Source organism: Osmerus eperlanus, chromosome 4 (assembly GCF_963692335.1).
Source record: "Osmerus eperlanus chromosome 4, fOsmEpe2.1, whole genome shotgun sequence".
NCBI classification, from domain to species: domain Eukaryota; kingdom Metazoa; phylum Chordata; class Actinopteri; order Osmeriformes; family Osmeridae; genus Osmerus; species Osmerus eperlanus.
This window is the reverse complement of record NC_085021.1, coordinates 12,322,667-12,335,241: the sequence shown is the minus strand read 5'-3', so window position 1 is coordinate 12,335,241 and position 12,575 is coordinate 12,322,667. Positions and strand designations below refer to the sequence as shown.

General features: G+C 44.9%; 2 protein-coding genes across 3 annotated transcripts; one reads left to right on the top strand and one right to left on the bottom strand.

Moving 5' to 3' along the window:
• Positions 1–387: 387 nt before the first annotated feature.
• Positions 388–6,268, bottom strand: qars1 (glutaminyl-tRNA synthetase 1). The gene is made up of 23 exons (XM_062459146.1): positions 6,097–6,268; positions 5,529–5,679; positions 5,285–5,394; positions 5,057–5,132; positions 4,912–4,976; positions 4,727–4,780; positions 4,523–4,586; positions 4,352–4,423; positions 4,159–4,244; positions 3,947–4,033; positions 3,750–3,849; positions 3,471–3,549; positions 3,154–3,393; positions 2,848–2,940; positions 2,607–2,744; positions 2,389–2,476; positions 2,068–2,214; positions 1,873–1,974; positions 1,667–1,759; positions 1,385–1,515; positions 1,199–1,265; positions 995–1,120; positions 388–870 (listed from the first exon to the last, which is right to left on the bottom strand). Exons 1-23 carry the CDS (start codon positions 6,205–6,207, stop codon positions 820–822), a joined length of 2,331 nt encoding a protein of 776 aa, XP_062315130.1. The 5' UTR covers positions 6,208–6,268; the 3' UTR covers positions 388–819.
• Positions 6,269–6,432: 164 nt separating this feature from the next.
• On the top strand, positions 6,433–9,377 carry ogg1 (8-oxoguanine DNA glycosylase). Of its 2 annotated transcripts, none has more exons than XM_062459147.1 (8): positions 6,433–6,668; positions 6,889–7,006; positions 7,207–7,580; positions 7,674–7,853; positions 8,023–8,201; positions 8,325–8,472; positions 8,655–8,704; positions 8,796–9,377. In XM_062459147.1, exons 1-8 carry the CDS (start codon positions 6,602–6,604, stop codon positions 8,988–8,990), a joined length of 1,311 nt encoding a protein of 436 aa, XP_062315131.1. In that variant the 5' UTR covers positions 6,433–6,601; the 3' UTR covers positions 8,991–9,377. The 2 variants fall into 2 exon arrangements, with proteins under 2 accessions (XP_062315131.1, XP_062315132.1); XM_062459148.1 differs by having other exon boundaries at positions 6,848–7,006.
• Positions 9,378–12,575: the final 3,198 nt, after the last annotated feature.

Here is a 12,575-nt window from a genome sequence, read left to right as displayed (position 1 = left end):
TATATCCGCCCGCTAGTGTACGAGTTCTATTATTTAAGGAATTATATCCATTTCGGTCTACCTTAAAAAAACGAGACGTGTTTTATAGATCGTAGGTTTCATGCACTGTAGTCGGATTAAGGTAGACTTCGTGAGATGTTACGTTTGGTACAACCAACTGGTGTTACTAGAAATGATCTGGGTTGGAAAAGGTTAATTCCCACGCATGTCACACAGGTTCAAATGTAAAAGTTAAATAAATACCTTTGGCATTTCTTCACTGTCTTTAAAACAGTTGAAGTATGCATGGGTTCATTTATTCAGCCCAATCACCTTTCACACTGGATGTTTTGATTACCTAATGCTGGTTACGACTTCCGATCACAGATGATTGCAGGGAGACAGAAACATTATATACTTACAATTTTTATTCATGGTTTCTTCTCAAAATTGTGCCACCTTTTCAAGGTAACAAAAACACAACCACATGTGGGTGCTGGAAGAAGGTAAAACACCATGCCTCAGTAAGAAAACCAGACACTGCATGTCAGCTCATCTTTTTGTGTGACATCAATACGGACTATGAAGCTCAATAAAAATGTTGCTGTAAGGCCCTTGCTTTCTGCCAAGGTTTATGATCATATGAACATGTTTGTCTTAGTAAAGACAGAAATAAAGAGGGGTTGTCACTGATGATGCTTAGAACTCTGTTAGGAGAGTTTACTGGTGAGATAATGCTGAAGCCTGCACTGAGTCTCCACTGTGAAAGATGCCTCTCAAACACACATTCAAAATATTTTGAAGGGCTCAAGGGTAGATGGTACAGCTTGATCCTTGTCCTTAGATCTTCCCAGGATCCTCTTTGAGGGTAACCGTTCTGTTGAAGACGAGCTGTAGGGAGTTGGAGACTCAAGTTAATTTACATTCAAGTTTTTAACAAATGGACACATTAGAATGTTGTGGAGTGTCTAGTACCAATAGTGTCCATTGTCTGTGTAATGTCAACTGGCTGTACCTTGTCTGCAGTGCTGTCAGAGTCCAGGGAGAAATAACCCACTCTCTCAAACTGGAACTTATCGAAGACTTTCGCTCCTCTCACTGAACTGTCCACTAAGGCACTGTCAATCACCTGCAAGGAATTCTAATAGAATAAACAAACATGTTAGACATGATTATATCTTGTACATGGGATCAATTTAAGGACTTATAACATGCTTACAAGGTTAATGTCGCTCAGAAAGCCCCCAGGCACCTCGGACGAGTCTTCAGGATTTTTGTGGAGGAATCTGGAGGCAACCAAAATAAATTCACAGAAGCTCCACTACACAGCTGTAATCGCTTGTCTTGCAATACAAGGATTTTTTAGGGGGCAACAATCAAACATGCGGACACTTCTGTCACTTACAGTCTTTCATAGAGGCGCACTTCACACTTGAGAGGCTTGCTGACCCACTGGATGAAAGCCTTGGGCTTTTCTGGAGCCTCAGAGGAGCTGCAGCAAGTCACTTCCAGCTCCACCACCTTACCTTCAGAGTCCTGAGAGACAGACAGGACAGGTGGACATGGAGAGATACTGTTTGGGTTAGGAAGGTAGTATAGCATATTAGAAATATGGGCCGTGTTAGGGTTAGTCATTGTCATGTGTCTATTAGGTAGTAGTGCAGATGCAGCCTCAGTGATATCCTACCTTGATGACCCGCTGCACAGAGACAACATACCCGGCATGCCTCAGACCCACAGGCTGATCTGGGGTCAGACGCTTGTAGCCCTTCTCCATCACCTGCAGAGAGAGAACGTCAGGTACACACACACACACACACACACACACACACACACACACACACACACACACAATACTAAGAAAATCTGGGAAGTCACTGTTCACACACAGACCTCTCTGAAGTCACTTTGTTCGATGAAGATGGTGCGAGTGAAGGGAACCACATGGCTGCCCATGGCTTCGTTGGCTGGGAAGTCTGGTACATGCACATCCATCTGGAAGAGAAAAGAAAGGAAAGCAAACGGAAAGATGTATCTCTGCGTGAACGATATCCAAAATAAAATGTGTATGTGGGTGCCTGTACACACCTGTGTGTCATCAGGTAGGTTGGTGATGGTGACTTTGAGCGGCTCCAAGACAGCCATGGCGCGAGGGGCTTTGTCATTCAGCACCTCCCTCACACAGGACTCCAGAAGGTGGGGCTCTATCGTTGCCTGAGCAACTGTCACACCCACCTACAAATAAATTAGTCACTCACTAATAAAAACTTCCTCCCCTGAAGCCCATACAGCCCTGTCATTTTACATCATTTTATTCATTTGGCAGACAATTTTACCCAAAGCAACATACTAACGGTTATACAATAAGATCCCTTATTTCCTGTCCATACATCCATCTACATTTCTTACCCTTGCACAGAAGTTGTTGATGGCCTCAGCTGGGAAGCCCCTCCTCCTCAACGCAGTCAACGTGAAGAGTCGAGGGTCATCCCAATCCCTGAGAAAACACAACCTCACAAGTTAATGCATGTACTCCCACCTATCCACATTAACCCAGCATCTCTTCCCTCCACACACTGCCACAACATTACCATGTATAGAGGTGTTATGGGTACTGTAGTTCTGACCTGACTTTGCCTGTCTCCACCAGTCTGATTATCTTCCTCTTGGAGACAACAGTGTAGGTGAGGTTCAGACGTCCATACTCCCACTGCACAGGACAGTACACATCCAGGGCATTGCATAGCCAGAAATATGATGATCGTCTGGGAAACAAATACATACATTTATTTAATTGAAACAGATTAAAATACACGCCAACCAGATACAACTACCGCACGCACACACGCACGCACACACACAGCATACCTGGCCTGGAACTCTTTGGTGCAGAGTGAGTGTGTGATATCCTCAATTGAGTCACACAGGCAGTGGGTGTAATCATAGGTGGGGTAGATGCACCTAAACAGAGAGGAAGCAGAGCAGAGTTGAGTCCCAACAGACTGTGTTCGTGTGGTCTTGTTTAGCCACCCTTGTGGGGATCAAATGTCCTCACAAGTGTAGTGATGCATGAAAAAACATGACCTTGTGGGGCCCTTTTGCAGGGCCCCATTAGGAGAGGCCAGGCCCCATTAGGAGAGAAAAACAAAGTGTGTGTGTGCGCATGTATCATACCATGCGTCTCCTGTGCGATGGTGTGCTGTGTATTTGATTCTGTAGGCCACAGGGTCCAGCTTGCCATCCTCCATGACCATCTTCATCCGGAGTGTTGCCTCGCCCTCAGCAAACAGGCCTCGTCGCATCCTCTCAAACAGAACCAATGACTCCTCAAAAGGTCGGTCTCGCCATGGAGATGGGGGTGAGTTATGGCCTTTCAGCTCCTCCCCCCTTTGGTGACACACATAGGCATGGCCCCTAGGAAGAAAAGGAGACATGATAATGTAAGGATACAGTTTAAACACATAGTTCTATCCCTCTGGAACTCTACTCACCTGCGAATAAGATCAACTGCCAAGTCAAAAAGGCGCTGGAAGTTATCTGATGCATGAGTAACAGCATAGGGCTTATAACCTGAGATGGAAGGTATAAAAAGACACACACCGTCATTGTAATACAGTATGGGTGTCATCTCTGTTACACTTGTGCAGGCATTTTAAGTACTTATGTTTTTAGACGCAACTCAACCAAGAGCTCATTCTAAAATGCTCAATTGCTTTTCAGATGTTGTGCCAATGTTGCAATCCTGGCCGGTGTGGAAAGACTTGACTTACCAAGCCACTCCACCATGTCCCTGATGCCAGTGAAGTACTTTTCCTCTTCCTTCTCAGGGTTTGTGTCGTCATACCTCAGGAAGCAGATCCCATCGTTGGCCTTGAGGGAGAGCAACAGACCATGAGGACCACAGGACAGAGGAGACCGCTAAGAACCTGTACAGTGTAATGGCATGTGCCGTTAGACGGGGTTGTACCTTGGCGTAGCCAAAATTGAAGTTGATGGCTTTGGCGTGTCCGATGTGAAGGATCCCATTGGGCTCGGGAGGGAAGCGAGTGCGGATCTATAAGATTGTAATGACAGACAGGAGAAAAGAAACAGAATTGTGAAATAGTTATGCCTACATTCAAGGCTAGTATGTCAATCCAAGTTGAACCCATCACCCTCATCAAGCTTCATCTTGCCTACCTGTCCACCAGTGAGCTCCAGATGTTGCTTTAACAGGTTCATGGTGTTGGGAGTGACCACATAACCCTCCGTCGTATAGTTCTCTCCTGCAGGACAGGAGTCAGCAGTTAGATGCTAGACACAGAGGAAATAACCACCTCTACATAGCATGCTGTAGATAGGAGCGGCAGCTTGTTTGGGGGCTCAATCACACCTGGCTTGTGGAACTTCAGTGCCTCTCCTCTGAGCTGCTCCATCAATGATTTGCATTCTCCTTTCACATCTCCTACCGGAACACATTTTAAGGATCTCATGACATGACCATACAGAATACAGTAAATGTTCCAAATCTGGGTGTGATGTTAGTCTGGCCCTGATTTTTTACCGTTCACTGCCAGGTCCTCCTTCTTGACCTTGGCCTCACTCTCAGGGGCTTTGGTCTTCTGGACCTGCAAAGGTAGTATCACTGGTTACCTTTTGTAAACTTTACATTGAAACATAACATTATAAATGGCTTATGGGTTATTGGGTGTGGTATGTAATTAATTTGATAGTGTCCACTAGTAATAGTCTTGTTTTGAGGTGCTACCTTGGGTTTCTTCTCCAGGTCAGCCTCGGTTTTTGGGCCCAAGAGGTGTAGGACCTGAAACAGCAAGGCAAGGGTCACATTTCACAGAGGTCCACACATATTAATACATTTGATCTATGCCGAATTAGTATTAATACTGGGACAGTCATTCTCTATGACAAAAAAAACAAATAGTATTTCCTCACCTGCATGTCCACCTCGTTTTTGATGATCTTTCCATCGGCCCACCTCAGAGCTGCACGAGCCTCCCCTGTACAAGACCATGTCATGAGACCCAGACAAGCAAGAACCAGGATGAGGGTGTGAGCTGAAACAGGGCCGACATCTTACCCATAAGCAGTCCCATATTGAAGCGGTATCTCTCCATCACCAGCTCTTCCTTGTACTTCTTGATCACAACCTCCACCTTAAGAGGATTTGGCATCCAGTGTCAACACAATATTTAAGCTGCTATTGCTTTAATTTAAAAAAAAAATGGAGCAGCAGTATACAATGTTAGGAGCTTCACTGTAAGTCTGGAATTAGATTTGGGATAACACAGGACTGGGAAGTCCTTACCGCATCCTCGATCTGCTCTGGGGTGACAACTACTCCCACGCCACAGGCAGACTCAAACTCATTCTGGTTGATTGGGTCCTGGGGATGGTTCTTCACAAAGTCCAGGGCAGCTAGGCAGAGGGAAAAAGTGTGCCAGTATAGTATAATTTTAACAACTGATCCAGTGTGTCAATTCACACTGGCCCAATTCATTTACTGTACCCCCAAGTTCCTATGAGAATACACAACTGGAGCTTAAGTGTACCTGCCAGCTGCAGCTCTGTGTTGATCTTCCGTTGGGCAATGTGTTCTGCAAGGAAGGTCAGGCGTTTGACATCTTTGAGGCGGGAAGCCATGGTGTACAGCAAGGTCCCCATGGCTTTGTCCACTCCTGCTGCCCCATGGACCTGGTGGGCCTATGGGAAAACAGTCAATCATTGGTGGTGATAATTCTCATACTAAAGCCATGTCGTGTTATCCACAAACGTTCCTTACCACTCCTGATAGAAGTACAAGAGTGAACTAGAGAGAGAGCAGCAGAGTCTGTCAAGGTGACAGTTTATATGAGTTTTGGTAGAGGTAATAAATTAGTCAGAGGTGCAAAGTAAAAGTGAAAGCAGCGTAAGAGGTTACTCTAGTCTTTTTCGTGAGATCAGATCAAAGTAATTCCCCGAAAATAAGGTTTGAAATTACATTTAAATTAGTGGAATAACAGATAACAGACACTAGTCCAGAGCATTAACTGCGGATTGCTGTTCAGTAAGATTTAATATGGCATGAGACAGTCGCATATCGAGACAGCATTATACACGGCCCCCATTATTCGTTCGTACCTGAGCAATAGCATCCTTTAGGATAGAACTGAGACCTTCATTTTTCAAAGTCTCTTTCGCTTTTTGCTCTGTCAGGCCAATAGAAGTAAAAAGTGTCAACGAATCCGCCATCTTTACCAGCCGCACACCGGTAGACACGCTGCACCAGGCACTTTTCACTGAAGGGGTGAATGTAACTTCGTCTATTTATGGAAGAATATATGAACCAACCATACACCACAATATGGAAGCAGCATCCAATCATATAACGATGTTGGTTTGAGTCGTCAACCTACGCTATCTGAGTAAGCCAATCGTTGGCTGTGTTTACATCAGATGGGGAGGGATTTCTCCAAATCGTTGTATGTTGCATCAGCTACATTCCAGACAAGAGCAATATCAAGATCTATATTATGATAATTTATCCTAAGCGCAAATAGCGCGCTGTTGGTCAGTTTGAGCAGCATTTAGTAAGCTGGGCCTGCTGTTTCAAGAGCTGCATTGATGAATTTAAAAAACGAATGGTATGATCTGGTTTGTCCAACAAGCTTTCAAACTCCGTGAAAGTCATAACGGGCCCACATATTATACAGGTAGGCGTAAACGCGTTGTTGCAATTTAAAACAAATGTAACATAAGATAACTACATGCAAATTAATTCTACACTATTATTGGTCACTGCTTAATTTACAGAGTTTACATCGGTAAACTTTACTGGGGTTCAGTCAATTTTCTACGTTTCAATCTCAGGTAACTTTCCACTCCTCTCTAGGCTACACGCAATGTGGTGATTTAACGCCTGACCATCTTCAGACTCGACGATGTCGCAACATGCGATACTCTCAGCTGGCAAGAAGGCTTGGCGATCTCTGGCCTGTGCGAGGTCCGAGCTGAGGCTGGACCTCACCCTTGGCTGTGGACAAACCTTCCGGTGTGTTACTGACCCCCTGCTGTAGTATCACGCACCACACCTGAACACTATGGGACACATGAGCCCTTTTCATCCTCTCAGCCCCCTCGTCTTGGCTACGTTGATTTAAATCTCTGTAAACTTTTAAAATCGAATTAGTCAAGTGGTCTATTCCTCTAGTGTTGCACATGCATGTTTGTAAATGTCTTTACCCCCTGCAGCTGGCGGGAGACAGGTGAGAGCCACTGGACTGGAATTATGGGGGGACGAGTGTGGACTCTCACTCAGACAGACGAGGCTTTGTGGTACCACACCTACACCATCCCAGGCCATGCAGGAGGAGAGGAGGGAGGGAGAAAGAGGAAAGTGGCTTTGCCGGCTCCAGGATCCAGTAAATCAGGGAAGAGGTTGAAAGGGGAGGCAACAGAGGTAAAGAAGGAAGAGCAGGACTCCGTTCCTGTGACTCCGGACCAGGATAGTCACGAGGAGGAGATGCTAAGAGACTACTTCCAGTTGAAGGTGAAGCTGGGAGATCTGTACAGGGAGTGGGGAGTAGCAGACCCCCATTTCAAACACATCTCTAACATCTTTACAGGTAGGCCGTATGAACGACAGTGAATGTATGAGTGTGTGTGTGCACGGTCGTGTGTCTGAAGGCGTATACAACTGACCTGTGTGGGGTGTCCAGGTGTGCGTATGCTGCGTCAGGATCCAACCGAGTGTCTGTTCTCCTTCATCTGCACCTCCAACAACCACATCTCCCGTATCCAGGGCATGGTGGAGAGGCTGTGTCAGTCCCTGGGCACCCCGCTGTGCCAGCTGGACCAAACCACCTACCACGACTTCCCCTCGCTTCAAGCCCTCTCAGGTACCACCAAGGGGACTAGGAATATACCTCCATTTGCCATATTTCTCTCTCTTCGTTTTCACCTTTCTGTTTGTATTATTGACCCTTTTCCATGTTGAATTGCAATGAAAACCCGATGATGCATTTCTACTTGAACAACCTCCAAAATCCTCTGTGCTTGGACTGACAGACAGCAGTGTAGAGGCGTGTCTGAGGGATCTAGGTTTTGGCTATCGGGCCCGGTACCTGCAGCAGAGTGCCCAGCAGATTCTGCACACACACGGGCCCCAGTGGCTTGAGAGTCTTCGTAGGGCTCCGTACGTGCAGGCCCGTGACGCACTGCGCACTCTGCCTGGGGTCGGCCTCAAGGTACAGCCAGTCAGCATCTACACAAGATCATGCGTTTCCACCACTGGTTTGACTAAATATGTTATGTTTACTTTTCTTTTTCTCGATGGTTAGCAAATGTGTGACTATCCTTTCTCCCTGTAGGTGGCAGACTGTGTGTGTCTGATGTCCCTGGACAAGGCATGTGCCGTGCCGGTGGACACACACGTGTGGCAAATCGCAAAGCGGGACTACAACTGTGCTGCTGGCAGTGGGCAGAAGAGCCTCACCGACAAGGTCCACCGTGACATTGGTGAGAAATGCCTCGTAGGCCTGACTGCAGTCTCCTGAGCTTCACTCCTCTGTGGGCTTTAGTGAGTGGAAGATTGTCTTCCACCATGTCCAAGTCCTCCCTCATACTGTACCAGTAACCTCTCACATCAGCAGCTTTTTTTGCTAGGTCATCACTGATTAACTGATTGTGTTTCTGCACAGGGGATTTTTTCAGGCAGCTATGGGGTCCTTATGCTGGTTGGGCGCATTCAGTGAGTGGTATAAGTGTGCAAACACCTGAACGACATTTTTTGAACATGCAGGGGAACCATGAATTTCACACCCTGACTGTCTCAATCTCAGGTTTTGTTCTGCGCAGATCTCAAAAAGTTCCAGAAGCTGAAAGAAGTGCCTTTTCTGAAGCAGGAGGATGAGGAGGTCAAGGTAAAGACTAAGATGAAGAGATCTGATATTGGAAAAAACAAGAAAACCAGGATAAATTGTGACAGAAAAGTAAAAAATAAGATACTGGTAAAGAAGGAGGAGGCAGATAAGTGAGGTCAGCAGAGTTGAGGGGTTCAAGTTGATCTGTGTTGATACAAGGGCTGGTTTCTCTGCCACGCTCTGAGCATTACTTCTGAACAGCAGGGCTGTGGGATGGACAGCCTTTGTTCTCTTTCTCAGCCCTGCTCACCCAGAAACTGTTGAGATTAAAGGTTACTTTAAATGTGCAGATGAAATCTAAATAGCTCCTGACCACTATGTTGCACAACATAAATTAGGAGACAACATAAGTTCCAAATCACTACAAGATTGTCTTATTTGTTGAGAAAATTGCAAATCTGTATTAGATATGAATTGATATGTAATGGATTACATAGCATTGCGTTTTTACTTTTTACATATAATGTTTACAATGAAAATAAAAACATATGTACCAATGTCCCTCTTTTCTTCTTCTTTCTTTTACACAAAAACAAAGCATCATACTGCTGTGCATTTTCTACCTCTGAGTCAATCAGTTCACTTATTGTATTCTACCAGTGTGATGGTGTTGTCAGTTTCAAAGGGGACCTCTAGATGGTGATAAAGATACAACACAGTATCACATTTCCTTGGCTTTTTGGTTTAAATATAATTTTCTATTTATGAACAAAATGTGACATTCTGTTAAGCTCATGTTAAGCAGTACTTACTGGCCCTTTGGGCGATGTGCATGATGTACTGAGCATTGTTGTCTGAGTGTGTGTACTTGTAAAACAACAATTTTCCCCTGTAGTTATGTACACACTGCACACTAGCTGATTACAGTGTATTTCTGTGCATCTGTCCAATTGTGTCCATGCAGCTGTGGAGTGGCACAGTCTCTGTACATTTATCTATAGGCATTAGTCAGCTGTGTCAGCATGTCTGTTTATAGTAGGGATTGCAGTTATCTGTCATCACTGCTTTGAGCTATAAGTGCTGGTGTCTGGGAGGGTGCTTGTGTGACTGTTACTAGGAAACTAGCTCTCACTGGGAGAGAATGCCTGTGTTACACAGTATTTTAATATATTAATTATATTTATTACCCAATAACAGTAACAGCACGTCTACTTATAGGCATGCTGTTACTGTTAAAGAGATACTGTGAGCAGGTGCGTTCAGAGGATGCACGCATGCATCTGTGCATTTCTCTGTGTGTATGGGGGGCGGGGGGCATTCACATTAATGTGTTTATTTGTGGAGGCTGTGCAGCCATGTGTGTTAATGAATGACTGAGTCAGCTTTCATCCTCAGTCCAGTTGAGTTGGATCAGAGCCGGGCCCTGCTTAAGGGCACACAGAGGAAGAACAAGATAAAAATAGCAGTGGGGAACAGGAGAAAGGATGACAAGAGGAGGAGAAAAGAGCTAGAAGGGAAGTGTCTGACACAAACCAACTGTGTCGGCAACATTTTCAGCAGGATCTCTACAGTGCACAAGCATGCATGCACACAAACATGCTCACAAATACCAAAATGGCCCTATGGTGTTACGCAAGAGATGTTTTTCATGTAATATCTGCATTCATGTTTGTGCTGAAGGAATACAACCTAGTGAAACTCCTGATATCCTATCTCAGGAAGGTCTATACTAATCCCAAACACGAGGGGGCAGACTCCTTGAGCCCCAGCACAAAGAGGTGCTTGTGTCCAAAGCCAGATGTGCAGCAGTAGGGGTGTGTTTGCCTGTCTCTGGGCGGGAGCACATGTGGATGTGGGGTTAAGAGAGACCAGTGGTGGTATGCACTATATGAGTAGCGCGTGTGTTTGTGTGTGTATGAGAGGATGTCTCCATGTGGTTCTAATTGTTATGGCTGACGTCTTTTTGTACTCGTAAACAGATTGACAGTGTGAAAGACAGTGGTACAACATGTGCATTTCAAAACATTTTTCTTTCTTCCCTCCTCAATCTCATACACTGACACAGACTGGGCTCGGCACAGGCCTTTCCCCCTCTGAAGCTCTCTGTCTTAATCACCCTCACAAACATGCACACATACACACACACAACCAGAGCACATAACAGCTAAAAATGGTTTGTCATATACTGTTTCACTTTTCTTTGTCTAATCATAAGGCAAGTGCTAGCTATTACCCCGGGCCCTGAAGAATAACAGATGTGATACAATAATAGTCTCAGTTACAAAGCCTTAGATGGAGCTCCATGGAGTTATGCTCTGTTATAAACACAGAGATGGTGCCATGTGTGTTCCCTCTTACGTCCCCCCAGATCTGATGTAACCCAATGCTGCTGGAGGGAGAGGGGGAGACTGAGGGAGAGTAACCCCCACATGGAGCTCCTTCTTTGGGGCCGGAGTTGGGGATTATCCCAGAGTGTCTAGACAACCAGGCAGAGGCCAGAGCTGAAGGAGATATTTTAGAGCTAAGCTCTCAATGATTCATCTGTGTGGTCACACATTAACATATGAGAACCTGGGGACTCCCGTACGGAAGAGGTTTATCACAAATGAGAAAACTAATTTACTTCTCAATGAGATTGCTGGTCATCTCCTGCTTGGGATCTGTTTATGATTAAGGCTTTATCTATACCAGCTATTGGGGGGCTGCTTCCTATAGGGAAGGGTTAGATTTCTGTGCCCCCCTGGTAGGATCAATCCTAATGACTACATGGAATGCATCTCTCACATTCTGGTACCAAGACGTTATGTAAACACTCTACCTGCATTGTGTGTATTTTCAGAGGCATGTGGCTGTGATTTTGTGTGAGACTAAATGTTTTTGGACTAGTTAACTCACTCTTCCAGCTCAAGGACATTTTGCAAAGATAGTGTTGATCTAACACATATGGCTCCAAGACTGTTTGTGTCTGGACCTCAGGCATACCTCTCTCTAACTGGGTATATCTGACCATCTCTACTCTTCTCCCTGTAAGGATATGTCTATCTCCGACATCTCTCTCTCTCTGAAGCACTCTCTCTTTCTAATTCCCTTCAATATCACTCCATCTTTCCCTTTAGGGCCCTCCGTATTTTCTCTCTCCAATTCTCCCCTCTCTCTAAGGCACATATAGAGCTTTTCTTTTATTCCACATAGGCAGACAGATGGACACCCCGACCAGCCTGGTGACTCATGGGGTCCTTCTGTGTGATTTCAACATGTCAGCTGTATTGGGCTCCCAACAGATACAGCAGATTACTGTAATCTTGTTACCAAAGGAACGTAGCTAGATAATGCTATTCACATACCACAAACACACGGAAGACACAGTCAATGATACACATGCTCACCTACATTAGATTGAAACACTTTCTTAAAAAATATAGACTTTTTTGTTTGATATGCAAAGGATGTATTTGATACGCTGTGGATGAATCATTCTCCTAATGCTTATTCAAATTAGGGGACAAATATGGATGGGGAAGTGTGAAAGAGAAAGTTTGTTTTAATTTCAGTCTAGCCTAGTTTGTTTGTGTTTGCTATCTGTCTCTTTAAATATGATTTGCATATTCGTCATGCAATAAGCCCAAATATTTGATTACACTAGGATTGTTACGGGTCTCCAATCCTCACTATCAAGCCTGCAGTCTTCTCTCCTATTGGCTTAGTAGTAATGTAATGGTCTTAGGAAAATCCTTAGAGCTACACAGGTTATTTTAGTTC